At 37.8% G+C, this 27,437-nt stretch overlaps 1 protein-coding gene and 1 pseudogene across 7 annotated transcripts; one reads left to right on the plus strand and one right to left on the minus strand.

Moving 5' to 3' along the window:
• Positions 1-669: 669 nt before the first annotated feature.
• On the plus strand, positions 670-11,449 carry LOC126621859 (phosphatidylinositol/phosphatidylcholine transfer protein SFH8-like). Of its 7 annotated transcripts, XM_050290472.1 has the most exons (20): positions 672-814; positions 978-1,023; positions 1,311-1,330; positions 2,197-2,300; positions 2,384-2,453; positions 3,566-4,632; positions 4,732-4,805; positions 5,363-5,666; positions 5,934-6,033; positions 6,115-6,381; positions 6,490-6,567; positions 6,677-6,778; positions 6,895-6,944; positions 7,293-7,392; positions 7,512-7,610; positions 7,704-7,820; positions 8,641-8,773; positions 9,922-10,325; positions 10,892-10,966; positions 11,074-11,449. In XM_050290472.1, exons 7-20 carry the CDS (start codon positions 4,772-4,774, stop codon positions 11,095-11,097), a joined length of 1,887 nt encoding a protein of 628 aa, XP_050146429.1. In that variant the 5' UTR covers positions 672-814; positions 978-1,023; positions 1,311-1,330; positions 2,197-2,300; positions 2,384-2,453; positions 3,566-4,632; positions 4,732-4,771; the 3' UTR covers positions 11,098-11,449. The 7 variants fall into 7 exon arrangements, with proteins under 7 accessions (XP_050146426.1, XP_050146427.1, XP_050146429.1 ...); XM_050290471.1 differs by having other exon boundaries at positions 2,197-2,453; XM_050290475.1 differs by having other exon boundaries at positions 2,197-2,453; positions 7,707-7,820.
• Positions 11,450-12,210: 761 nt separating this feature from the next.
• Positions 12,211-26,883, minus strand: LOC126621862 (phosphatidylinositol/phosphatidylcholine transfer protein SFH3-like; annotated as a pseudogene).
• Positions 26,884-27,437: the final 554 nt, after the last annotated feature.

The raw sequence follows: 27,437 nt of genomic DNA on the forward strand, positions 1-27,437 counted from the left end.
ATCAAGTCTTGTACCTATGCTTAGTAACAAGAGAACTAGTTACGGTTCTTGGAATTCATTATCTCGGATTACCGGAATAGATACCATGTTCTAGGATTCGTGTGTTTGTCGATTTCCATTGTATTATGCTTCCTCGGAATGCAACTTAGTAGATACCATGCTAAATACTTCGAGAATGAAAAGAGTTAGTATAGACACCCATGGCTAATTCGTTGTTTAGGGAAATGAATAGCTTAAGGAGTAGATACCATGCCTTTAGGTTGACAAACGTAAAGCATCAAAAATCTGTTTTGTATCATCGTGTGTATCAGTTGCTTAGGCGAAAAAAGATTAGAGATGGATACCAAAGTCCTAACTGTTCAAACATTATTTTCAAAACCCTTATTGCCAATTACTTTTATTTGCCTACGTTTTTTATATTGTGTTTTACTACTTAAACTGAAGACATCTCAAACTATTTGTTAAACCTTTATGTGCATATTTGCTAGTTTTTGTGAATTAATTAATTTAAATTGTTAGAAATCATGCTCTAGATACATATTAGTGCAATCCTCATGGGAATGATCTCGTACTTGCTTTCTATACTATGTGTTTGATCTTGTGCACTTGCGAGTTTAAAATGTGCGATTAGTAGCTTAATATTTAGGTTGTTAAACGCATAACACTACATGAGCGTGTTCCATTTGCTTCTGGAGTCTCTCTATTTCTCTCTCTCACAAATCAGAAACCTAAACATCTCTTCTCTCAAAATCAACGAACCATAACACGATCTCGCTCAAAACCTGCAACCGCAACACGAATCCAAAACATTTCGGTAATCTCTAAAACATTTTTATGAGTGTTAATTTCCGAATGCATGTCTAAACTTCATTTGGAATTTGGTTGTTTCCTCAATTTCATCATCAACCCCTTCTCACAAATTCATCTAAAATGTTCTGCATGTATAATTTCATGTTCGTGTTGGTCATTTCAAACAGATTTCAAGTTGGCCTGCGGAGATTTGATTCAAATTTATGGATTTGGGTAAGAAATTAAGAACCCCTAATCTTTTATTACGATTTTAAATGCCACATAATCGCAATGATCCATCCAAAATCGCATTTTATATGATTCATTTTGTTGATTTTATTTTCTAGAATTTGAGTTTTTATCTCTTGATTATTTTTTGTAGAGGTATAAATTTTCCTTTTTGACTGGAAATGGGTTTTAAGTATAATGCTATCAAATTCTATTTTTTTTTCTAATTTTCTGATTTTGGTGCAAAGCACGGAGTGCTAATATATTGATCCTGGGATTTTTTGTCTTTGCAGGATTTTGGTCTTTGAAATGGGTATGTGTTGTTTTTAACATTTCGGTTCTCACATATTTTGATCTTTGATTTCTGTTGTCTGCCTCTTTGTAAAAATAGTTGTAGTTTTCTGAGAAGGTTGGGACTTAGTTATATTTTCTGTGTAATCTCGATTAAGTTTAAGACTCTCAAAACAAGGGAAAACAGATAAGAGTGATTAAAATTTTGTATCCGAATCAAGGAATTGGTTGCCGCACTAAATCATCATATTGTTCTTCATATTTTGGAAACATATTTTTATTTTTTGGTTTTTATTTATTTATTTTTTGCTGTTATTAGTATGAATTTTGTTTGATGGGAGGCTGGTTGAGTGTGGAAAAGATTGTATGGGTCCTTTGTATTTGAAGGAAGATTTTCATAAAATTCCAATATTTTTTTGCAAGTAGTTACTTTTGTGTGTTCGAGCACTGTACTATTGTTTCTTGCTATTTCCATTCTTATTTTTGTGTTATTTAAGGCTAAACTATACATATTTCTTAATAACGTACCCGCAATTATGTTACATTATCTTAATGACTTGCAAAGATGTGTTGCAATTACTCTATGAACTTTAGTATTGTATAATATTTCAATCAATTGAATATATTTTTGAACAAATTTTAGTATCAGATTCTTTTGGGGATGTGAGCAATCTCTATAAATCCTTTGTTTCCCTTTTAGATTGTGAAAGAAAAGGGGATACTAAACTTTTGTGATCTTTGATAATCAATACGTCTTGAAAAGCAGTTTTTTCCATTTCATATTACTTGACGTGGAAGCGGTACTCATATCAAGATTTTTTACCATAATGTTTAGCTTCATAGTTGTGCATATTTCAGCTGATCCTCTCTTTTGCTCATCTCCTGCAGAAATGGGTGAGTTTGGGAAATGGGTTGTCTGAATCCAAAGCTAAAGACTTGAAATGAAGGAGATTTGAGTAGTTGGAGCATTTCCCCAAAGTTTGATTCACGAAGTTTAGTATCATACTAGCTTATTCATGTAAATGTTTTTATGAAATATTATTACTGCTTATGAATAATCCTTTGTTTGGAGCAGGTTGGAAAGGCTCAAGATGTTGATGTCAATAGGATTGTGCTTTTTCCCAAAGTTTCAGATGCTTTGAAAGGTTTTACTCTTACTCTCCTGCTTTTGTTCAACTATTTTGCAATGTGATTTGATTTTTTGGATGGCTTTTTTGGATTGTACTTAGGGCTGGTTTGGTATTGCTGTGCTTTGAAAAAAAAACTGCTGTGAGAATAAGCGGCTGTGAAATAAATCAGCAGAGTGTTTAGTAAACTTTTTTGTAAAAGTGCTTTTGAAAAAGAAAGCAGTCTGATGGTGGGTCTTTTCATTAAAGGAGCACTGTAGCTCCGTGTGCTTTGAAAAAAAGCCAGTTTTCCAAAGCTGCAAATAGTAGCTTCAGCTTTTTCCTTTGATTTCAGCTTATTCTCACAGCAGCTTCCAAAATAAGCCCTTTTTTTTTTTCAGTTTACCAAACACCTAAAACTCTCACAGCTTTTTTTCGTGGGTGCTTTTTTTTTAAGCACCTCACTCTCAAACCACCCCTTAATTTTATGTGTTCTGTTTGCATTTGATTTGGTTCAATGGAGCTTATATGTAAATTATTAAGGTTTATTAGAAAATGGTATGAAGCAGGCGCATAATGCAACAATCGCCACCAATTGGAAGGGTTCTTTGTTTCTAGACTCTAGCTTTACCTTTGCTTTAACTTTCAAATCATCAAATAAGCTTATGTAGAGACATGAGTTCAGCCTAAATAGAAATCCTAATATTGATTTTGATTTGATTTTTGTTTCCTTATTCTTTTTATTTTTTATTATTTTTCTAAACAATTTTATTTATTAGTTTTAAGTCCTAATTCACACAATCAACCAACATGCTTGCAATTTTGTCTAATAGTCTAAAATTCATATAATCATTTTATAAACTGGGATGTGTAAGGAAGTATATCTCAATCTAAAATTATACATTTGTGTTGAAATTAAGCATGTGTTTGATATTTGTGAATTTACAACTACTTAATGTTAAGGTAAATACTAATTACAAAAATTTTGTACGGTTTTCAATCCTGCAGCATCGCGCGGTCTATTCTTTGCTAGTTATAGTTCTATTTTCACGTCTATTGCAATTTTTTTTGTCCAATACAGTTTTTTGTTCAGTTATGGTTTTTACCAGTTTGTCCTCGTTTTTTTTATTTTTCTATGTTTGATTGTGAAGGAATCAAAGGGCAATTTAGAAAGCTTCACCATTTTGGAGTGGTCCTTTATATATGTTGATGATACTTCAAATTGCGTTGGTGGTTAAAGAAGGGCTTTTTATTTTTTTATTTTTTTAATACAGCAGTTAAAGAAATTATCAATCATAGATTTACCGTGGACTTCGTTAGTAAATCTTAATCATAAATCAAAATTTTCATTTGTTTTCTATTAAAAAGTTGAATATTCTGATTATGTGCAATGATGTAATTATCAATTATAAACAACATGACGATTTCTTATATGCACTGGAAAACTACTATCCAATAAAATGAACATAATCGGAAGATTTTCGTTAAAGTCCACTAAAAATTATAGAGAAATCGATCCAGAACTAACTAAATAAAAGACAAAAGACAGTGTCAAAATTGTAGGGTTGTTTTGTTCATTCCAAGTTTCCGAGAGATTTTTCAATGTGACCGATACACAGGTTGGTATTCACGTGTCATTATACACATAGTGAGATATGTGTGTTAAAAAGTTAATAACTTAAAAAATAAAATTTCCTACAATTTATATTAAAACACGTGATATACTATTTGTATTCCGGTCATAATTAAAAATTTCTTTAAGTATCCAACACAACCACGTGCCAAAATGCAGAAGAAAACACCATAAATACGAACCCCACCCGACCAAATCATTACTTCATCATCTCCCCCCGCCATTTCACTCCTCAACTACCGCCGGCAATTCCGTCTTTAACGCTCCTCCACCCCGCCACGTGTCATCCCTTCCACTGGGTCCCACCTCTCCGTAGCTCACCAAAGTCCAACTATAAGTACAAAGCAAACCCCTCTCTCTCCTCTCTCTCTTTCTCTCTCTTCGCCGTCGCTCACCGGCAATTTTAATTATTTATTAATTTAAATTTAGAGAAAAAAAAATATAATCTTTCGAGAATTTCGGAGAATCCGTTACGGACAAGACGTTCCAGCTGCAGATCGGCTTACAGGAGCTTTTCTCTGACTGAACGAGCATTGCTGACCGTCTGATTATCCTCCTGATTTCCGGCGATTCGAACCCAAAAAGGTAAAGCATTACTTACGTTTCGCACCTCAATTTTCTCGTTAAGTGCTCCGAAATTCGCGGTTTCTGGAATTTGTGACGGAAATGCGAGGTTTTTCGCAGTGTGCATTGCGTGGTTGCGCGTGAGTGATCGGAGACGAGAATGTCAGGCCCGCTGGATCGGTTCGCCAGGCCTTGTGAGTCCATCTCTCTCTCTCTAGTTCTTTCTCTCTCTAGATTTTTGTCGGTGCGGCTGTGTGCTTGTTGCTGTTGAATCTGGGAGGGCCTTGTGTTTGGTCTTGAGGGGACTGAGGTTTTGGATGGGTTTAATTACTTGGCTGAATTTAGGGTTTCTGTTTGGTTGCTGAGAAAATTCAGCAGAAATGAAACAGAAATCTGAGGAAAGTTTAAATTTTGACTCTTTTTTCCCTCTCATGGTTTTGTTTTTAGTAAATGGGTCGTCTTTTCTCAGGTCAAGACATCAAATTTTACCAATTTGTTGTATTATATTTGTTAATGTTTTAGAAAGTTTGAATTTTGACCTTCTTTTTCCTCTCATGGTTATGTTTTTAGTAAATGGATCGTCTTTTCTCAGGTCAAGACATCAATTTTTACAAATTTGTTGTATTATATTTGTTAATGTTTTCACAAACCGTATTCTTATTCTTGTTCTCAAATGCGGGTTTGTGAATTCGGTTAACTCCGGTGAGTTTTTAATGTCAATCCCGTTGTTGTTGTTGTTGTGATGCTGCAGGTTTTGAAGGGTTTTATGGTAGTGATGAGAGGAGGGAGAGGAAGTCTGATTTTGAGAATTCCGAGGATGAGCGGAGGACTAGAATTGGGACTCTGAAGAAGAAGGCTCTCAATGCATCTACCAAATTCAAACATTCTCTCAAGAAAAAGGGCGGTAGGAGAAAGAGTGATGGCCGAGTCAGCTCTGTTTCTATTGAAGACGTTCGTGATATTGAAGAGCTGCAGGCTGTTGATGCATTTCGACAAGCACTGATTTTGGATGAATTGCTCCCAGAAAAGCATGACGATTATCATATGATGTTGAGGTGCTCACTTGTTCAACTTGCACAACTGCATATAATCATGCATACAAATACCTCTGGAAGTTCATAATTTGATAGTATATTAAATTTTTTTCCGTAGAAAACTGTGCCTTCGAGTGATATACTCATTTTTTGTTAAAATTATATGGTAAGATAATAAAATAAACTAGTAATTTCTTGAAATATGGTTGAATATTTCATGTGAGATGGGTAATATTGATTAATACGGTTTCTCATATTTAGACATTAACCTTTAGACATTACTTTCAGGTTTTTGAAAGCAAGGAAGTTTGATGTTGAAAAAGCCAAGCATATGTGGGCTGATATGCTTCAATGGAGGAAGGACTTTAGTGCTGACACTATCATGGAGGTAACTACGGCTTATAAAATTTGTTTGATCATGCATACCTTTCATTTCTCATTTTATCTACCATGTTAATGTTTCTATCAGGATTTTGAGTTCAAAGAGTTGAATGAAGTTCTAAAGCACTACCCTCATGGGCATCATGGTGTGGATAAGGAGGGAAGGCCCGTTTACATTGAAAGATTGGGTAAAGTAGATCCCAATAAAGTAATGCAGGTTACAACTATGGATCGGTATGTGAAATACCATGTTCAGGAGTTCGAGAAAAACTTTGCAATAAAGTTTCCAGCTTGCACCATTGCTGCAAAGAGGCACATAGATTCAAGCACTACAATTTTAGATGTCCAAGGCGTGGTATGTTACCTCTTACCTGTAATCAACCATTTCTGTATATACTTTTCATATTAAGTACAACCATAATATCTAATTATTGTGGATTCGTTTGTTTAAATTGTTTCAAAGGGCTTCAAGAATTTTACGAAGTCTGCACGTGATTTAATTACGCGGTTGCAGAACATTGATAATAACAATTACCCTGAGGTATGCAATCACATTTGTGTAGAACTTTGTCTTAGCTACTTTTTATATGGATTGGAAATTCAATATTAACACCTCATTTGGACCTTTGATTTGTTCATAACTGGTGCAGACCCTGTGTCAAATGTTCATCATTAATGCTGGTCCCGGATTTAGGCTGCTGTGGAACACTGTAAAGACTTTTCTCGATCCTAGAACAACATCAAAGATTCATGTATGTAGAAATTACTTTTTTCATGTATCAGAACTATTAACGTTGGGGGGTTCATTGGAAATCTGTCATGAATTGAGTCATTTACCATCCTTCTTTGATTGTATACAACATTTCAGGTTCTTGGAAACAAATATCAGAACAAATTGCTTGAGGTAATCGATGCCAGGTGAGCAGGCGGCAGCATATCTGTCATCCGTAATGCTATATTTGTTCTATCTTAACACACATAGAAGCTCATTGTGATGTACTTGTTCCATCTATGATGTGAATCAAGATTGTTGATCATGCTGAATCATAGCTGAATGTGTGGTTGTCAATGATAGTCTGGCAATACACCATGGCAACCTCTCTTTGTAAATATAGACACTCAAAGACAGATATATATTATATATAATATATGTATGTATATGTATTTTTCTTAGTATTATTTTCTATAATGATTTTTATCTTTCCTATGTTAAATTTATAATTGCACTTAGCTTAATACTTACAAAGATTTCTTCCAAGAATGCAGTGAGTTGCCAGATTTTCTGGGTGGTAACTGTACCTGTGCAGATCAGGGAGGTTGCCTTCGATCTGATAAGGGGCCATGGAAAAACCCTGAGATATTGAAGGTTATATCTTGCTCTCTAGATTTCCTTTCTGCTGCATATTCTTTTTAGTTTTACAAGATTTTGGTGCAGTTTATATTTGTTTGTTACTGAATCGAGCTTGCGTATGCTCTTTGTTACAGATGGTTCTAAATGGTGAAGCACGACGTGCACGGCAAGTCGTTAAAGTTCTAAACAGTGAAGGGAAGGTTCTTGCTTATGCTAAGCCACAATATCCAATGGTAAAACTTATATAGTTTTCCCTACTGCAGAATAAAAAGTGAGATTATTTTATGCATTAGTTTTTACATTTTATGGGGGGTTATGTATTGAAGCAGGTAAAGGGAAGTGATACATCCACTGCTGAGTCAGGATCTGAAGCAGAAGATATTGCGTCCCCAAAAGCTTTGAAGAATTATTCACATCTTCGATTGACTCCTGTTCACGAAGAGGTAGGTTTAACCTTTTTATATGTAACTTTTGTGATGAATTGATTCATTATTGGAGCCTTAGAAGTTATATTGACCAATAGAGAAAAAGGAACTTATATTGCACGGGTAATTGATATATCTCTTTTAAGAGTTGTTGGAAGTTAGGGGAGCATTCTTGTTTGCTTTGTTTGATAGAACAATATTCTAGACAGGATAGAAGTAGAAATTGAGCATTGACCTTTTTATGTTTAATTTGATATGGCAGTCTTACTACAGTAGATTGGTTGATAAGTCATTTCTTCCCTCTTCTTAGCTCTTCTGCCATATCTTAAAAGTAAAATTAACTTCCTAGAGTAAATTATTGCATGGGTTTTTCTCATGATAGCGTAATACTTGAAATACAATTTAAAGGTGAAACTCTAATGTTTAGTGTGAAATTCGTCTGTGGGTAGGTTGGTTGATAAGTCATTTATTCCCTCTTCTTAGCTCTTCTGCCATATCTTAAAAGTGAAAATAACTTCCTAGAGTAAATCATTGTGTGGGATTTTCTCATGATAGCGTAATAATTGTAATACAATTTAAAGGTGAAACTCTAACGTTTAGTGTGAAATTCGTGTGTGCGTATTTTTTTGGTAATGGCCAGTGCAGTGAACATTGACTTTGATTGTGTTGGCTTGAATTGGTTAGGAAGTTAAGGGCTATTGGATCCCCAAGAGTACTTAAGATGCGTAATATTATGTAATAAACAAGAATAGCCTGGAAAAGTTTTACTCTCTATTGATGGTTGTATTCATTTGTGGTCAATCATGTATTCTTTAATGTGCTATAATAAAATATGCAGGTTAAGGCCGTTGGCAAGGCAAACAGTGCAGGTAATTTCTCTGGTTATGATGAATATGTTCCTATGGTTGACAAAGCTGTTGATGCTAATTGGAAAAAGCAAGTGGTTCTCCAGAGAACTCTTTCTTCCAAAGGTCAGCAAGTCTAACGTCGACTTTCCTGCCAAGATATAACATTTTTTAATTATCATATTGTTATAGGAACGACTTAAACTAGTCCAATATAATAAGACTTCACAGCCTCATAATAGTTGAAATTTCATTACTTTGAGTGTGAATACTTTTATACTGACGTTGGTATATCTTGTGCCAAATTTTGGAAACAGAGGTATCATGACATTGACATGGACAAATGTTTAATCTTTTCAAAATGAAAACGGACATGGATATTTGTGGAATGCAGCAAAAATATACATAAATCTCTATCTATATTTACAGGCATTACCTTCTTCAGGAAACAGGGCAGTTCTTAAAAAAATTTCATTATGTAACAGTTAATGTCACAACAAATCAGACGTCAAGGCTATGTTTGGGTAAGGGCTTTGAAGTCCCAAGGGGTTGAGGCAAAGTTTGTAAGCAATGAATTATAAAATGTTAGATAGGAGGGATTACAAATGCACCACTTGAGCATTCCAAATCCATGTGAGAGGGATTTGCAAATGACTACTTGGAAGGTGTCATTTACAAATCCCTTTTTACGTTCCCTTGTAATGATTATGTGGTGCATTTCTAAACCCCTCCTATCTAATGCTTTGTAGTATATTTCTTCCTCCCTTGGTCCAAATCATTTGAGACAAGACCCTTACCCAAACATAGCCCAAAAGTATTAGAAATCACTCTTCAAAATGCTGTGTCTTGACTCTTGACTACCAAAAATTCGTTTTTCTGTTACCAGTAATGGAGATATTCATTTTTGTCAAAATTACCTATTAATCAGTGTGCAAGCTGAGCTACCTACCAGGAAACAATTATCTTGGTCCCTCAACAATATATTATTTATTCTTAGTTCATTGAAAGATTATAGATTTTTCAAGCTACGAAGGATAATGTTTACTCAGCATATTATTGTTTTGAACTTGGGGCATACGACTCCTATTTTTCGTTTACCTGCTGTCAAGTCCAGATGGTATAGTATATGGTGCTGAACTTAAATAGTAGTAAACAGGCGCCTTGTAATGCTAGATAACCATATTTGATTGAGCTGTTATTAACTTATTTTTCTTTTAATTGTTTTGGTACTTTACACTAGATAAATTAACAGAGTCAAATTCTTTTTCATTCAGGGACACTTTCAGTACCTGAGTCCCCTAAGAATCCAGAAGGAATCCAAGGTCGGATTTTGGTTGCGCTTATGGCCTTCTTCCTGACTTTTCTCACTCTCTTCCGCTCAGTGGCTTCCCAAGTAACTAGGAAGCTTCCTGATGCATTGGTTAATCACAATCAAACTATTCAGGAAAGCACTTTTGATGAAGCAAACAAGGAAGAGGGTCGTCCTCCTTCACCAACAACACCAATTACTGGAACTGATCTTCTACCCTCTGTACTGAAAAAGCTGGTGGAGCTTGAGGAGAAGGTTGATATGCTCCAAGCTAAGCCATCTGAGATGCCTTATGATAAAGCGGAATTGCTGAATGCTGCTGTTTGCCGGGTAGATGCCTTGGAAGCAGAGTTAATTGCCACTAAAAAGGTATAGAAGCTTTATTTGATTCTTGGGTAAAATGGGTGCCTTCTACCTGAAATCATATTACTGCCTTCAAAAATGTTCAACTTCTGGCTTACTTTGCATTTTATTCTTTCCAGGGAAGACTGCAACTTTGTTATTCTTTGTGTTAGCTAGACCGTAATTATCAAGTAAAAAAGTAAATAATTATAAAGGTAGCTTCATTATGGTCTATAGCCTAGCTATTTACGATGGAATGGCACACTTGTGCATGATCCCGGTGGCAACAAATCTTTAAAAGAGTTGGTCTAAGCAATGTGAATTATAAAAGGAAAGACATCAGACCTAAAGGATGGCTGCAATCCCAATTCAATTGGCATTGTACTCAACTTGTATTTTATAGTTTTTTAAGTTTGCATCTCTCTCCACGACATAGTTTTAGGGACTGCTTGCATGTGTTTTGCATCTCATTGTGCATGTAGGGGTATATATGTTAAAGGTGCCCATGACGGCATGAGTGCTTCTTGGTTGTCACTGGGCTTAGTTTAGGTATTTCAGAATGATGCATGCATTGACTGTTTCTTATGGATCAGGCTCTGCACGAGGCTTTGATGAGGCAAGAAGAGCTTCTGGCTTATATTGACAGGCAAGAAGACGCCAAGCTCCGGGTACGTTAATCATTCAGTCCATCTAGGGAGATGTGTATTCTTCTTTTTCATTTCCTTGGTTCTATGGTTCATGATTTTTAAGACATTTTCTTGCTCCCTGTCATCAGAAAAAGAAGTTTTTTTGCTGGTAGAGGTGGTGGTTGCTGCTGAGACTACCGAAGAAAGGGATTGCTACGCAGTTTCTCAAACACGTAAGATCCCTACATGAGTGTTTGACTAGACAATACCGACCTTTGATCTCATAGACAACCACATCATCTGAAATGATGCCCATTCTGTCTACTGAGAACGATACGGAACTGACCGTCGAGTTTTATTTTCTTGAACGAAGGTTGTGCAGTTTGAATTGCTTAATCCTATACCCTTTTTTAAATGTTGAAAGAGCAACTAACCAGAGATTTGATTATAATTATGGCTTATGTGGTGCATTTTATCAACTATAAATTAGATATATAAGGCGTATGACCGAACAATTCTTACTTATCAACGGTTTTATCTAAATTTTCTCTCATTACATACTAGGTCACGCGATCAGAAAGAGAGATTACCGATTAGGCCTCGACAATCCGTAAAAATCTGTACATTTTATGTCCACTCGATGGGGAGAGAGACCAAAGGACCCTGGAGGTATTTGCAAAGCAAAAGCGGTGTCCATATTTACTCGAAGTATACACAAACTTTAAAAGAACGGCACACTGCGCAATAATGTACAAAAGCTTTTTAAGTTACAGTACCAAACTAGCAAACATAGAACCGAATGCATTCCACAGCGCATCCGTGGGGAAACGCCAACATCTACACCGGAAAACATGAATGTGGAGACAAGTTACCTTCTTGGTTGATGACAGCTCTTGTTCCAAGGTGTTGACGCGGTTGAGAGCAGCATTCAACATTTCCTCTTTGTCAGGTGGCATGACTGCTGGTTTTGAGCTGAGAGCATTCAGCTTCTCCTCCAGTTCAGCCATGCGCTTCATCATGTTCATATGGTCGGTGCTGGAGATGGCAGGCACAGGCAACGGTTGGCCTTTAACCACCACTCCGTTGTAGTAAACGGGGCTTCCATTCAGGGCAGCATCAGTGAGTTTTCTTGGCATGGTTCGCGTAAATCAAACCATGGCGACAATTCCCATGATGAACACCATGAGTCCAGACAGTAACTGATTGGTTAGTCCACCAGGAGCCTTGCAAGTATCATGCACAGGGAAGCCTTCTGTAGGAAATTTATCATAATGAACTGACTTAGGCCAATTTGCATCAACAGTCTTGTCAACCATTGGCGCAAAGTTGTCATACTCATAGGCTTGATTGCCCTTGTCGGCGATTGAAACCTGCAAAACACAAAGCAAATGAGAACATCAACAGATCAACGCGGCATGGAACAGCACAATCTGCACTGCTTTTGAAAGGGGCAGCAAAAGATGAAAAGAGATCAGTATGATAACGAAACTCTGCTAAGCTTACCTTTTTAAGCGGATGAGATAGTCTTTGATGCTCCACTGGAAAATGCACGTCAACCTCTGCAACGGTTTTTGATTTGAAAGAATCGTATCTCTTCATGTGGTAGTAGCATAAGAAAAGTAAACAGAAATTTGGCAATTGATCATTAAAAACAAAAGAAGACAGTTTGAAGAGAGGCCATAATTACACCAAAACTGAAAGACTTGAGTACCTTTGAGGATGCATTCTCATCTTCAGAGATAATCTTCTCTTCAATGCCGGATAACGACTTCCTCGGGCATTTGGCCTCGCCATTATGAACCATCTGGATCATCAAAACCCAGTGCACAAGGCTTCCGCTTTACGCAGGGTCTGGGAGAGGTGAATGTCGGCTAGCCTTACCCCTATTTATGGAGAGGCTGCTCCCAAGTCTCGAACCCGAGACCTACCGCTCATGGGCGAAGGCACTTGCCATCGCACCAAGTGCGACCTCTCATCTGGATCATCAAAACAACTGATTTTAATCCTTTGTTCATATTAGGATAGAAGATGCTACAATCAAACCGAAACAAATAGTAGTAAATCACCTTCATTATGTCTGAATCGTTCCAAGGGCCCTTATCCGAGCGCATACAACCACCCTTATCAGCACAAGTACAAGTGCCACCTAGAAACTCTGGCAGCTCACTGTTACAGATTTTAACGAAAACACTTTATGACAGAATATGAAGCTAATACGTTATTACGTTGCCAAACAAATATGTTACAGCACAATGTGAATCAGGAATGCTTACAATATAGACTAGGAGATGTATGAAAAATTGAACCGACTCGAAGGAAATATATTTTGCCCTGATGGAAACTTACCTGCCATCAATTATTTCAAGTAGCTTGCTCTGGTATTTGTTTCCGAGAACCTGATGGGTAATCATCAACTCGTTTAGCACCATTATCGTATCAAATCGTAATTCGGAGTAGGTTACTGTAAAGGATGAATGCTTACATTGATTTTTGCAGCGGTCTTTGGATCAAGGAAAGATTTCACAGTGTTCCATAAGAGTCTAAATCCGGAACCAGCATTGATGATGAACATACGGTTGAGGGTCTATGATCAATAAAACTTTCGATCAGCGTCATAAAAGAACAAAAACTAGTTTTCTTGCTAGGCAAGCAAACCAAGAAAGCTTGTTGCACAAAAATTGAAATGAAATTTACAGGATACCTCAGGATAGTTGCCACCATCGATGTTCTAACGGGTCTGGATGAGGTCCCCTGCAGATTTGTTGAAATTTTTAAACCCCTTCACATCAATTACACGAACTAATGATTAATTCTTTTGTAACCCAAACGAAGGATAAAGATAAATCGAAAGATCTAGCTATGTTTACTAACCACTCCTTGGACATCAAGAATAGTGGTGCTCTGATCAATGTGCTTCTTTGCTGCAATAGAACATGCTGGGAATTTACTAACAAAGGTCCTCTCAAACTCCCGAACATGGTACTTCACGTAACGCTCCATTGTTGTCACTTGCATCAGTTTGTTAGAATCAACTTGACCAAGTCTCTCAATGTAGACAGGTCGTCCATCCTTATCAACTCCGTGATGTCCTTGGGGATAGTACTTCAAAACTTCATCAAATTCCTTGAAATCGAAGTCCTAACAAAATAACCAAAGGAAAATTTTAGGACACAATAGTACTCGATGAAAGCGTACAGAAAGTTTGAAAAAAAGCCTTATAGAATTACCTCCATGATGGTGTCAGCACCAAATTCCTTTCTCCACTGAAGCATGTCAGTCCACATTTTCTTTGCCTTCTCAACGTCAAATTTCCTGGCCCTTAAAAATCTATACCATCATACAAGAAGATGACATTTTAATCCTAATTGTTTATAGAAACTCGATCATCTATAACCGTTAATTCTGGCCAAAATATGGAATAAGTTACCTTAGCATCATATGATGATCATCGTGTTTTACAGGCAGTAGTTCTTCCAAAATAAGTGCTTGGCGGAATGCGTCCACTGCCTTTAACTCCTCTGCATCAATGTTATCCTCCATTGGGACGGACATCACCTTGCTGTTTCTTCGTCCCTTCTTGGTAAAGGAATGCCTAAACTTGGTGGAGGCATTGATTGCCTTCTTCTTAAGAGTCCCAAGCCTTGTTTTCCTCTCATCCTCGGAAGTTTCTTCTTGAACTGCAGAGAATAATTGTAGACAAAGATCATGACAAGGATTGAGTTGGAATGCAAACGTAGGCAGAAATGTTTAATTGTTAATTATAGCTTACCAGGTTTAAGGTGTCGGTCGACGGATGCAGGCATAGTGTCACACATGGTTGATATCTTGCAAGGTTGCTCTACCGCCTTGAGACAGCCAAAGGATAGGAGAGTCAAGCACTCATATATCACAACTTGCTCAAACTAGAGCCCTCGGAGGATATACCTGATAGGAGCATATTTATGCGACTTAGTTAGCTTGTTCTTGTGCATTTACGTTGTATTTCCTTAGTTATTTTAGTGTTCAAAGTTATTTTTGTGTGTTTTCAGACTCTAAGTACAAAGAATGCAAGAAGATGCATTTTGGAGGCCTTTGGAGCATGTTTCGGGCTTGGAATGGATAGCAAATGCATGGGCCAAGTGGATGGACGAATTTGAGAACTAAAGAGGCCAAGAATATGAAGAATTATGGTCCAAAAGATGAAGAAAACAGCCCAAAAATCTGTCACCCCAACTTGCATTCCTTGCCATGCAAACCACATAGAATTCCCTTTGGATTCCATGCCATGCTTGATCACTCTTGTCCCCTACATAATTTCTAATTTCATGCTTCAATTCATTTAATTATTACACTCAATTGCTTGATACCTCTTGTTCCCTTCACTCATTAGATTTTAGACAACATTTACATCCATTACATGCACCAATTGATGCTCCATCATTCACATTTGGAATCCAATGCCATGTGCAACACATGTTGTTGCACCTTTGACCCATTTGTTGACACATTTCACCTCCCTTTCCATCTCTATGCAATGTACACAATCATTCATGCTCCCTAGCTACAACACCACTCCATTTTACCCTTCACACTTTGCATCATTACTTCATTTTCACCCTTGGACCATTGCACACCACACACACAAATTGCCATGCATTTCATCCTTAACCTAACCTGATTTTCTAAGGTTTTTGGGGCCTATAAATACATGTTTACACCCCTTGGCCAAAGGACAATCCCCCATATTCATCATTTTATCACAAAAATTCGTCCATACACACCCTAGGAAGCAAAACACCCCAAAAACACCATTCTAGTGCCTAGAAAACATAACAGCCACTCCACCTTCTTCCACCCTCTTTGCCTAGTTCTCCACCACCCTCCAACCATCAAACACTCCTCCACACTCACCCTAAACCCTTCCATACCATTCCCCATCCATTCAACATCATAAAACTACCCAAAATCTGTCCATAACCCAATCTGCCGCAAGCAAGGGAAAGGAGGAATCTTGGATGCACTTGCTACCAAGTTGGAGCATTTTAGGTGTTTTCTTTCCTTTGATTTTAATGTCTAATTTTATGTATCTTTGCTTTGTGAGTATGAGGAACTAAACCCCTCTTAGTTAGGGGGTGATTCGAAACTATGTTCATACTTGCAATATGATTTGATTACATCCAGTTGTGATTCATAAGTTGTGAATTCAATTTACTTATCCGTTCATATAAAAACTAATTTGTGTATGTTGGTTAAGAGTGCACGCTTAATTTTCATGCATGAATTTGACGCTAGAATATAAGGGAGTTTCACCTAATCGTTATAAACTTATATTCACAAGTAGTGAAGGTTGCTAGTCACAATCACGTTAAGTAAACTCTTGGCATAAGTTTCATGCAAATCATAGTAACGAGTGCCTCGTCAATGCTTATGTTTTTCATAGAACTTAATGATTCTTGCTTGTATCTCTATTATGCAATTCATGTAGGGAACTTGTAGGGAATGTTTTGGGTTGTCGTATGCAATCATCCAACCTAATAACTTGTGGAAAAACTGAGGGTTCATTAGTGCAATTCACGGTTAATTTGGGGCGTTGAGTATTCATAGCTTATCGAAAAGCAACTGGAAATCGTTTTGTATGCAAGTGTGACATATGTGGAGAAGAACCTCCTAGCTAATCTTCCATCCATAAGTTTCATTCAAATTCACTTACAATCTGTTTTGTTTTACAAAGTTTGTTTTGTTTTCAAATTCATTAAAACCAAAATCCCCCTTTTACTTTATTGTTTCAAAGTGTTTAATTTCTGTTTTGGTTGTGTGTTAGAGTGTTTTGATTCACCCAAATTTGTCTAAGAATTTGTTTACTTTGTTCTTGTCTTAATTTAATTATTTTCGTCAAAAATCAACCCCATCTTATTTCTTTGAGTCATATTAATTAGAACTTGTCTTAGATTATGTTTTTAAGTGTTTTAGTTCATTAGAAAACCAAAATTTGTCCAAGTTTGTGTGAGAGTCCCAAAATTGCCCAGATTGTGTTTTAAAGGTAGTTTTGAGTGTTTAGGGGCTGTTTTGAGTCTTTTGGTTGTTTTAGTGTTTTAAAGTATAGTTTTGCATTCTTTGAGTCTAGTTAGTGTTTTAAACTTTGTTTTCACGTTTTCAAGTCAGTTTCCAAGTGATTTAGCAATCCCTCCTAATCCCCGGCCTAGAACGATCCCTACTTACATACTTTACTACAATTGATAAAAAGAGGGTTTAATTTGTGTGTTTAGTTATTTTACGCATCAAATTTTGGCGCCGTTGCCCGGGATTAGCAACTTTGCTAATCTCTTGGATTGTTTTCTTTCGAATTATTGTATTTTGTTTAAGTTTCTGTTTAAGTTGCTGATTTGTTTTGTTTTCTTTGTTTTTAGGTACTAGTTTATGACCCGTAGCTCACAACCTGTTCATGAGCATATCTCTGACTTTGACGGTGATTTTGAGAGGACTTTGAGAAGGAAAAAGAAATTGCAAGAGTCTAATCCTCCTAGTCCCGAGCCTGAATTAGAAGAGCAAGAAGTTGAGGTTGAAGAGAAGCCCACGACACAAGTGGGTGGAGAAGAGCAAGGAATAGCCATGGACAACCGTACGCTCAAGGAGCTCGCCGCTTCGGGATTAGATAATGCCGCACCTTTGTGTATCCAATATCCCGCGGCTGCCCAAGGAAAGACTGAGGAATTCGAGTTGAAGTCAAGTTTGCTCCACCACATTCCAAAATATCATGGTCTGTCTATGGAGGATCCGAACAAGCATTTAAAATAATTTGAAGTGGTGTGTTCAAGCATGACTCCGGTTAACGTCGACGGAAGTATTTTGAAGATGAAGGCTTTTCCATTCTCTTTAATGGATAAAGCCAAGGATTGGTTGTACGAGTTAGCTCCCAGAACTGTCACATCTTGGGAGAGTATGAAGAGGGCGTTTTTGGATAAATTTTTCCCAACTTCTCGCATCATTCTTCTTCGTAAAAAAATAAGTGGAATTCAACAAGATGAAGGTGAGTCTTTTCCTACATATTATGAGCGATTTAAATCACTTGTTGCTTCTTGTCCACAGCATCAGATGAAGGAGGAGTTGCTTTTGCAATACTTCTACGAAGGGCTCCTACCATTTGAACGTCAAATGCTCGATGCTTCGGCGAGTGGAGCATTGGTGGACAAAACGCCCATGGCTGCAAAAATCTTGATTGCTAATAGAGCATTGAACGCTCAACAATACGAAGGTGTAGGCCAAAGAGGACCCCCACGGCAACAAGTGCATGAGGTAAGTTCCGCATCCAATATTCAATCTCAGTTAGCTAATCTTACTTCTATTATTTCACAGATGGCCGAGGGAATGAAGATTCAAGGACCCATGGTGTGTGGCGTATGTTCTATCCAAGGACATGCTTCTGAAAAGTGTCCTCAACTCCTCGAGAATGGTGGATGGGAGAGTGCTAATGCCATTGGGTTTCAAAGCCAAAATCAGCCAAGACATGATCCATACTCCAACACGTATAATCCGGGGTGGAGAGACCATCCAAACTTCAAATGGAGAGAGCCACAACAAGCCCAACCACAAGGAGGCTTTAGGTAACAACCCCCGGGCTTCTACAACAACCCATACGTACCCCCTCAAGTCCAACCACAATCTGCCCCAAATAAGTCAGGTAATGCTTTGGATAATGATACACTTGTTAAGTTACTAACCACTTTGACTAATGGGCAGGAAAATCAAAACAAAAGAGTGGACCAACTAGAGAAACAAATGGGGCAGATTGCCGACGTTGTTGGGCAGATTAGAGACCAAGGAAGGCTTCCTAGTTCTACCATTCCAAACCCGAAGGGAGGCTTTGAAAGTGCAAAGGCCATACTCTTGAGAAGTGGAAAAGAGATTGGGGCAGGTTCTTCATAAAAAACAGGTCACAAAGAGGATGAAAAACTTCAATTTGAGGAGGAGGAAGCATGCCCACCCATGGCAAAGGTGGACACACCTATGCCGCAAGCCCCCATGGCTCCAAATCTGTCCAATTCATCCAATAAGGGTAAGAATGTGTTAAATTCAATTCCGACTAATGTTTTTCCTTTGAATGTCCCCTTTCCTAGCAGATTTTTGCAATCAAAGAACGAAGAGGAGGAAAAAGATGTTCTAGAGACATTTAGAAAGGTGCATGTCAACATTCCCCTCCTTGATGCCATAAAGCAAATCCCGAAGTATGCCAAGTGTTTAAAGAAGCTTTGTACAACAAAGAAACGTGTCCGGGAGAAAGAGGTGGTACATGTAAGTGAGAATGTCTCCGCCATCTTGCAACATAAACTACCCCCCAAATGCAAAGATCCGGGAAGTTTTACAATTCCGTGTGTCATTGGTAATACCTGTTTCAAATCTGCCATGCTTGATTTAGGTGCTTCTATAAATGTTATGCCATATTCCATTTATGCATCTATGAACTTAGGAGCATTGAAAAATGATGGTGTAATCATACAATTGGCCGATAGATCTAACGCTTATCCAAAGGGAGTTTTGGAAGACGTTTTAGTGCAGGTTGATCATTTAATCTTCCCGGCGGATTTCTATGTTCTCGAAATGGATGAATCAGACCATGCCCCTTCATTGCCCATCCTCCTTGGAAGGCCATTCATAAAAACGGCTCAAACGAAGATTGATGTGGCCAAAGGATTAGTCACTATGGCATTTGGTGGTGACATGATTAGTTTTAAAATTTCTGAATCCATTGAGACTCCTAATGTTGTTCATTCTTGTTGTGCCATTGATAAAATTGAAAAGATAGGACTGGACCGTTCAGCACCAAGCACAAAGGATGCATCAACAACCATGCAAGACGAGGGAATTGGAGTGGAGCATAAGGACCATACGGCCACTGCTCTCAAAATGCTCAAATTGGCCGAACGCACCATGGGGAAGAATGTTCACATTGCTGCCACTTTATCACAACACATAGGTAAGCCACCTAATCCAAATCCAATTTCCATTAAAGTTGATAGGTGGTTCCCTTCTTTGGTGCAGGTACCCAAGCAAATCCCTGATGGTGTGCGTATGAACATGAACCTTAGGCAACACAACGCACCCATCAACAAACATCACTATCCATTTCCGTTCAAGGATGTAATCTATGAGAACTTTGTTGAGCATGTTGTGGAGGACATTCCCTTGCATGCCGTGGGCTCCAGTGGGGAGTAATTGTGTTCATCGTCCGGCTGGAAGACGTTAAAGCAAGCGCTTTAAGGGAGGCAACCCATTTATTCTGCTTGATTGTCAATTTTATTACTTGTTTAATTATTTTTGGTTGTGACTTTCTATTTTGAAACATTAACAAATATGCAAAGGATTTTAACATTAAACTTCGTGGAAATGAACAGCAAACTGGGAAATAAAGAAACATAGCATAATACAAGAGAAAGCCTTCACAAAGGCTGCTTGGGAGAGGTCGCAGTAGTCAGCGGAGTTGCAGTAGTCGGCGGAGTCTCAGCAGTCGGTGGGGCCACGGAAGGAGGAGGTATCGGAGGTTGATCAGTTGGAGGTTGATCAGTTGGAGCTTCACTACGCGGTGCCTCCCCAGAAGACGAAGGCAGATGCGGTTGGAACAAACCCACAAACCTCCGGTGATCAAGTAAAATCTGACCATCAGTTTCCTGCAGCTGGTCAATTTTCCTCTTCATGTTTGTGGCATAATTGTGTGCAAGCTTGTGTAATTGTTTATTTTCATGCTTGAGTCCTCTAATCTCCTCTTTGAGACTTTGTATTTCAGCCACCAATGATTCAACGTGACGGGTTCGAGCAAATAGGCGTTGGGCCATGTTGGACACAGAACCCGCACACTGCACGCTAAGAGCCAGAGACTCCTTAACCGCCAATTCATCAAACCGTCTAGCGAGCAGTCTGTTATCTATGGGGGTGACAAGGTTCCGGGCCACCACCGCAGCGGTCATGTCATTTTTCATCACCGAATCCCCAATGGTAAGAGGACCAGTAGGGGATATGAAGGACGGAAGCCATATGTTGTCTGGAGAAGGAGGGGCTGCTCCTTCACTAAGGTTCAAGTCAAAACGACGGTCGGAAGGGCCAGATATTTTTCAGAGGTGTTCAAGAAAGAGGAGATCGGACAAGTCAAGATCGTAAAAGTGCAAAACGGGAGTTTTTACAGGCAGAAATTCAAGAGTACTTTGAACGTCCTGCATACCTCTATAAAAATTAGCACGCGATGGGATTTCAGATATCGAAGAGGTGAGCTCAGAAATCGAAGAAGCCATTCGAAGATCGAAGAGGCGCCAGCTTTCTCAAAAGTTGGGCTTGCTCACAAACCACCAATTCCAGATACCGAAGAGCGTCAACTGTCTCAGCCTCGTCAGCACCCATCACACGCAACTTAGCTTTGCAAAAATCACGGGCAGTCTGTCGAAGCACCGATTCCAACAATCTGTCTCTCTCAGCCTCGTCAGCACTTGTCACATGCAATCTCTGCCCTCAACGAAGCTCAGAACTCGAAGCGTAAATTCCGGATATTAAAGAGGCCTCTGCTTTATCGAGACATGTCAGCATCTGTCAATTTGCACATCTACATTGCGTAAATCACGCGCAATCTGTCGAAATTTTTTTGGAGAAGCGGAATGCACGTGGAAACTACTGTTAAATTATCCCAGGCTTGCCGACACGAGTAATGGAACAATGCCTTCCCAGCCATTAAGAAAATTCTATAAATGTTGAACTTCAAAGTGAAGCAGTCTCACCCAACTTTCAGCCTCACTTAACCCTTCATCCTCTCTGAAATGGCTTTCCAACAAACCCTCTCGAGTCACTCTGTATTTTTCATCCCCTGGGATACCCCTGCAAACAACCCATCCAGAGCATAAGTATTTCATATCATAAAGGTTGAGAGCACGAGTATCTCATATCATGCTTTCTCCCTGTCCTTTCTCCAGCCAGCTCTTGCTCTCGAGTACTCATCATCTTATGCTTTCGCTTTGTCTCTCACTTATAAGGGAAGTGAAGATGATACCTCGAAGCATGTGGAGACAACGTGTTGATTCATCCTCAACTAAGGACAAGGAGAAAGAAAGCAAGAGGTGGGCACTTGGAAAGATTGAAGAAAGAAACAGACCAACACCTCTCCCTCGTGCCTGCCCGTCGTGCAGAAGAAACAAGCAGAGAAGAATGCAGCTTGCACAATCATCCCAGCGGAAGGAGTCTGAGATGAAGAACTAGAGAAGCTGCCACATCTGCTTGGAGAACAAATAAGGAATTGCAACATCGCCAAAGAGAAAAGCTTCGCCGTACAATTCCAATCCAGTTCAAGATCAAAGCTGTGGAAAGTCAACAAGATCAACTATCTCCAAAACCAGATTTGCGTTCTTAAACTCTACTCTGTCTGGTTTTTACTTTGCCATATTTGTCATGTTTATTTGTTGTTTATTATTTGCTTGTTTTTGTTGTGAGTATATGCTTGAAACATTGAGGACAATGTTTGATTTAAGTGTGGGGGGGGTAACCATTGTTTTGCATGAAATTCGTAGAAATTTATCACCCATTACTTCTAGTGTTGTTCCTTGTTGTTTTAAGTATTTTTTAAGCTGTTTTGGAGTGTTTCAGTGTGTTTTGACATAAAAAATCCGAAAATTCATAAAAATTTGAAAAATGGTTTTTGAAAATCCAAAAAAGAGTTGTTTTTGTGCGCTTATTTGTGTCTTAGGGTACCTTCCAACACAATGATGAGGATTCGGTTTGTAATTGCATGACTGTTAAAGAGAGTTATAAACATGGATGAAAGTTTGATTTACTCTTTATTTATGCGTGGTTGTGGTTATAACTTATGAAATCACATGTAATCATAAAAGAAAAAAAAATTAGTTTTTGTAACATGCTTGAAGGAAAGAACTCAAACTAACGCTACAACCTTGTGAGACTTGAGCTTAAACGTTTATTTGGAGAGTTAAAATCTGTGCATTCTTGTTTTCTAAAGTCGTTGCATGATCTCATTATTCTTTGCTTGGTTATTACTTAGAAGGCGTTTCATCATTTAGTTCCAAATGCTAGAACTCATGCCTATTTCATTCAAAGCATGCTATTGATTTGCATAAAACATATTCAAGATGAAGTTGTGTAGTTACCACCACCAAAGCCAAACTGCCATGTATCCCATATCGTTATATGTTTAAGTTAACCCCATTGAGCCTTGATAGCCTACATTCTTTGTTAAACCACATTATCCTTACCTAGCCTAGTTTAGGACCATCCATACCCTTGTTCTTGAAGCATAGTAAAACATGATTCAAATTGAATTTCTTTTGATTAATGTATGGCAGAAAACAAGTGTGGGGGAAGTGTGAGTTATTATGCTTGTTGAAAAGAAAAGAAGAGTTGAAAAAAAAAAAAAAAAAAAAGAGTTGAAAAATATGCGAAAAAGAGTTTTAAAGTGCTGCTTGTTGAAGAAAGGGTCCAAAACATAGAATTCGGCCCTAATTATTGCTTGAATTTTCCCTTCGTGTCTAAAAGCTGATTTCTGCAATCTAAGTGAATTCTAAGTTTCAATTTCATTACTTTACTTGCTATTGCTTTAAGAACGATTGTTATCCTTATCCTTCATTTGTTAGCCATCACCCCAAGCCCCGTTACAACCCTTAACTTCATCTTGAGTGTCATGCGTTTCAATATGTGGAGTTTGAATTTGGTATGAGCATATGGTGTCACTGGTTCTCGCATCTAAGTAGTAGCATTCCATTCATGAGATCATATCTAAACTTGCTTATTAACTCCAGAAATTGCTTTCTTTGTGATACATATATGTGAGCGTTCGTTTTCATATCTACATCAATCTTCTCACATATAACTAGTATAGGGTGTGTAGTTAGAAAATCTGAGTGAAAATTGAGTGCATACTTTGAAAGGAATTGAGTAAATTCTCTAAGGCATGTTACTACATCAAAAACATTGTTTTAATCGATTAATTGTGAACAAGTAAGTAGTGACTATGATTAAGTACATGTTTAAGTGTGAAGATGATTCAAATTTGTGGGGATAATGATTTTTAACATGTCATATGCATTGGAATCCCTGAGGCAAATGTTGGAAGGTTTAGGTTGTATTTTATTTGTTTTGTTTCGTTTTATTTCTTTGTTTGCTCGAGGACTAGCAAAAGCTAAGTGTGGGCGAATTTGATAGGAGCATATTTATGCGACTTAGTTAGCTTGTTCTTGTGCATTTACGTTGTATTTCCTTAGTTATTTTAGTGTTCAAAGTTATTTTTGTGTGTTTTCAGACTCTAAGTACAAAGTATGCAAGAAGATGCATTTTGGAGGCCTTTGGAGCATGTTTTGGGCTTGGGATGGATAGCAAATGCATGGGCCAAGTGGATGGACGAATTTGAGAACTAAAGAGGCCAAGAATATGAAGAATTATGGTCCAAAAGATGAAGAAAACAGCCCAAAAATCTGTCACCCCAACTTGCATTCCTTGCCATGCAAACCACATAGAATTCCCTTTGGATTCCATGCCATGCTTGATCACTCTTGTCCCCTACATAATTTCTAATTTAATGCTTCAATTCATTTAATTATTACACTCAATTGCTTGATACCTCTTGTTCCCTTCACTCATTAGATTTTAGACAACATTTACATCCATTACATGCACCAATTGATGCTCCATCATTCACATTTGGAATCCAATGCCATGTGCAACACATGTTGTTGCACCCTTGACCCATTTGTTGACACATTTCACCTCCCTTTCCATCTCTATGCAATGTACACAATCATTCATGCTCCCTAGCTACAACACCACTCCATTTTACCCTTCACACTTTGCATCATTACTTCATTTTCACCCTTGGACCATTGCACACCACACACACAAATTGCCATGCATTTCATCCTTAACCTAACCTGATTTTCTAAGGTTTTTGGGGCCTATAAATACATGTTTACACCCCTTGGCCAAAGGAAAATCCCCCATATTCATCATTTTATCACAAAAATTCGTCCATACACACCCTAGGAAGCAAAACACCCCAAAAACACCATTCTAGTGCCTAGAAAACATAACAGCCACTCCACCTTCTTCCACCCTCTTTGCCTAGTTCTCCACCACCCTCCAACCATCAAACACTCCTCCACACTCACCCTAAACCCTTCCATACCATTCCCCATCCATTCAACATCATAAAACTACCCAAAATCTGTCCATAACCCAATCTGCCGCAAGCAAGGGAAAGGAGGAATCTTGGATGCACTTGCTACCAAGTTGGAGCATTTTAGGTGTTTTCTTTCCTTTGATTTTAATGTCTAATTTTATGTATCTTTGCTTTGTGAGTATGAGGAACTAAACCCCTCTTAGTTAGGGGGTGATTCGAAACTATGTTCATACTTGCAATATGATTTGATTACATCCAGTTGTGATTCATAAGTTGTGAATTCAATTTACTTATCCGTTCATATAAAAACTAATTTGTGTATGTTGGTTAAGAGTGCACGCTTAATTTTCATGCATGAATTTGACGCTAGAATATAAGGGAGTTTCACCTAATCGTTATAAACTTATATTCACAAGTAGTGAAGGTTGCTAGTCACAATCACGTTAAGTAAACTCTTGGCATAAGTTTCATGCAAATCATAGTAACGAGTGCCTCGTCAATGCTTATGTTTTTCATAGAACTTAATGATTCTTGCTTGTATCTCTATTATGCAATTCATGTAGGGAAACTTGTAGGGAATGTTTTGGGTTGTCGTATGCAATCATCCAACCTATTAACTTGTGGAAAAACTGAGGGTTAATTAGTGCAATTCACGGTTAATTTGGGGCGTTGAGTATTCATAGCTTATCGAAAAGCAACTGGAAATCGTTTTGTATGCAAGTGTGACATATGTGGAGAAGAACCTTCTAGCTAATCTTCCATCCATAAGTTTCATTCAAATTCACTTACAATCTGTTTTGTTTTACAAAGTTTGTTTTGTTTTCAAATTCATTAAAACCAAAATCCCCCTTTTACGTTATTGTTTCAAAGTGTTTAATTTCTGTTTTGGTTGTGTGTTAGAGTGTTTTGATTCACCCAAATTTGTCTAAGAATTTGTTTACTTTGTTCTTGTCTTAATTTAATTATTTTCGTCAAAAATCAACCCCATCTTATTTCTTTGAGTCATATTAATTAGAACTTGTCTTAGATTATGTTTTTAAGTGTTTTAGTTCATTAGAAAACCAAAATTTGTCCAAGTTTGTGTGAGAGTCCCAAAATTGCCCAGATTGTGTTTTTAAGGTAGTTTTGAGTGTTTAGGGGCTGTTTTGAGTCTTTTGGTTGTTTTAGTGTTTTAAAGTATAGTTTTGCATTCTTTAAGTCTAGTTAGTGTTTTAAACTTTGTTTTCACGTTTTCAAGTCAGTTTCCAAGTGATTTAGCAATCCCTCCTAATCCCCGGCCTAGAACGATCCCTACTTACATACTTTACTACAATTGATAAAAAGAGGGTTTAATTTGTGTGTTTAGTTATTTTACGCATCAATACCCTACACCTATAGCCTTACATACCTAAAAAAGAAAAAAATATTAGAAAACCAACCATGAATTAATGTTGTTAGCATGCATTCAAGGGGTAACTTTTCTTGTTAGCCTTATTTTCCATACAAAATGATTACGTTGTTAGCCTGTGAATTTAGACCGCACATTCATGAAATAATCAACATGATCAATGGTTTAGATTCAAAGTTTGTCAGCATAAGCACTGAGAGCATTGAAATTATTCGTCAAGAAATTAGAAAAGTGACAATTACCCAAAAGAAAGGTGGCTATGGGGATTGAAAAAGTTGAGCAATGAAAAGCTAGCTAGCATTACGAATGATCGAAAAGAAGAGAGGAAAACAAGAGATTGGGTGTATAGATAATGAAGAAGAAGAAGAAGCACAAGCAGAAGAAGCAGAAGAATACCCTTTTGGCAACAAATGTGGGAGGTAAGAGAGAAAGTGATGAAGCATATATATGATCCGAGTTAATCTTTGGAACTGGACGGCCAGACAGACAGACAAGACGACATGACTTACTTAGCAAAAGAAAGATTGATACCAAAAAAAGGGAGATTCTGTTTTCATATTTTTGTTCCCCAGTGACATGGTCGTCTCTGTGCATTGCGTTGCATTGCTTGACCAGTTTTTTGCTGTTTATGGTGGTCTGCAGCTGCGAAATGCAAGCCACTCCTTTCAACATCTTTTGTTTTCCCCGCACAAGTTGACTAACTTTTCCCAACGGCCATCCTTCTTTTTCCACGCAAAATCCTACTATTTTTGTTTGAAATTACCCTCTTTTGTTTTTGGTGAATAATGAAATAGTTGCAATGTCAAGATAATTACTTAATTCCATTTGTTTTTTTTAAACGATGTTATCTACACTAAAAAAATTGAGGTGGTGGGCAAAGCCTCACTACTAAACCATAATACTAAGTGAGAATTTCATTTATTGGTTTAAATCGAAAGAAAAAAGTCCACATGTGAGCATAGCTACATTGGCAAAAGTGAGTGGATCTGCTT

The sequence above is a fragment of the Malus sylvestris genome, chromosome 5, assembly GCF_916048215.2.
Source record: "Malus sylvestris chromosome 5, drMalSylv7.2, whole genome shotgun sequence".
NCBI lineage: Eukaryota > Viridiplantae > Streptophyta > Magnoliopsida > Rosales > Rosaceae > Malus > Malus sylvestris.

Bases quoted from the DNA above. Each gene is read 5' to 3' on its own strand.
- LOC126621859 (XM_050290469.1), top strand. The intron at 7,393-7,511 runs GTTATATCTTGC...TCTTTGTTACAG, and splicing joins AAAACCCTGAGATATTGAAG to ATGGTTCTAAATGGTGAAGC. The intron at 7,821-8,640 runs GTAGGTTTAACC...TAAAATATGCAG, and splicing joins TGACTCCTGTTCACGAAGAG to GTTAAGGCCGTTGGCAAGGC.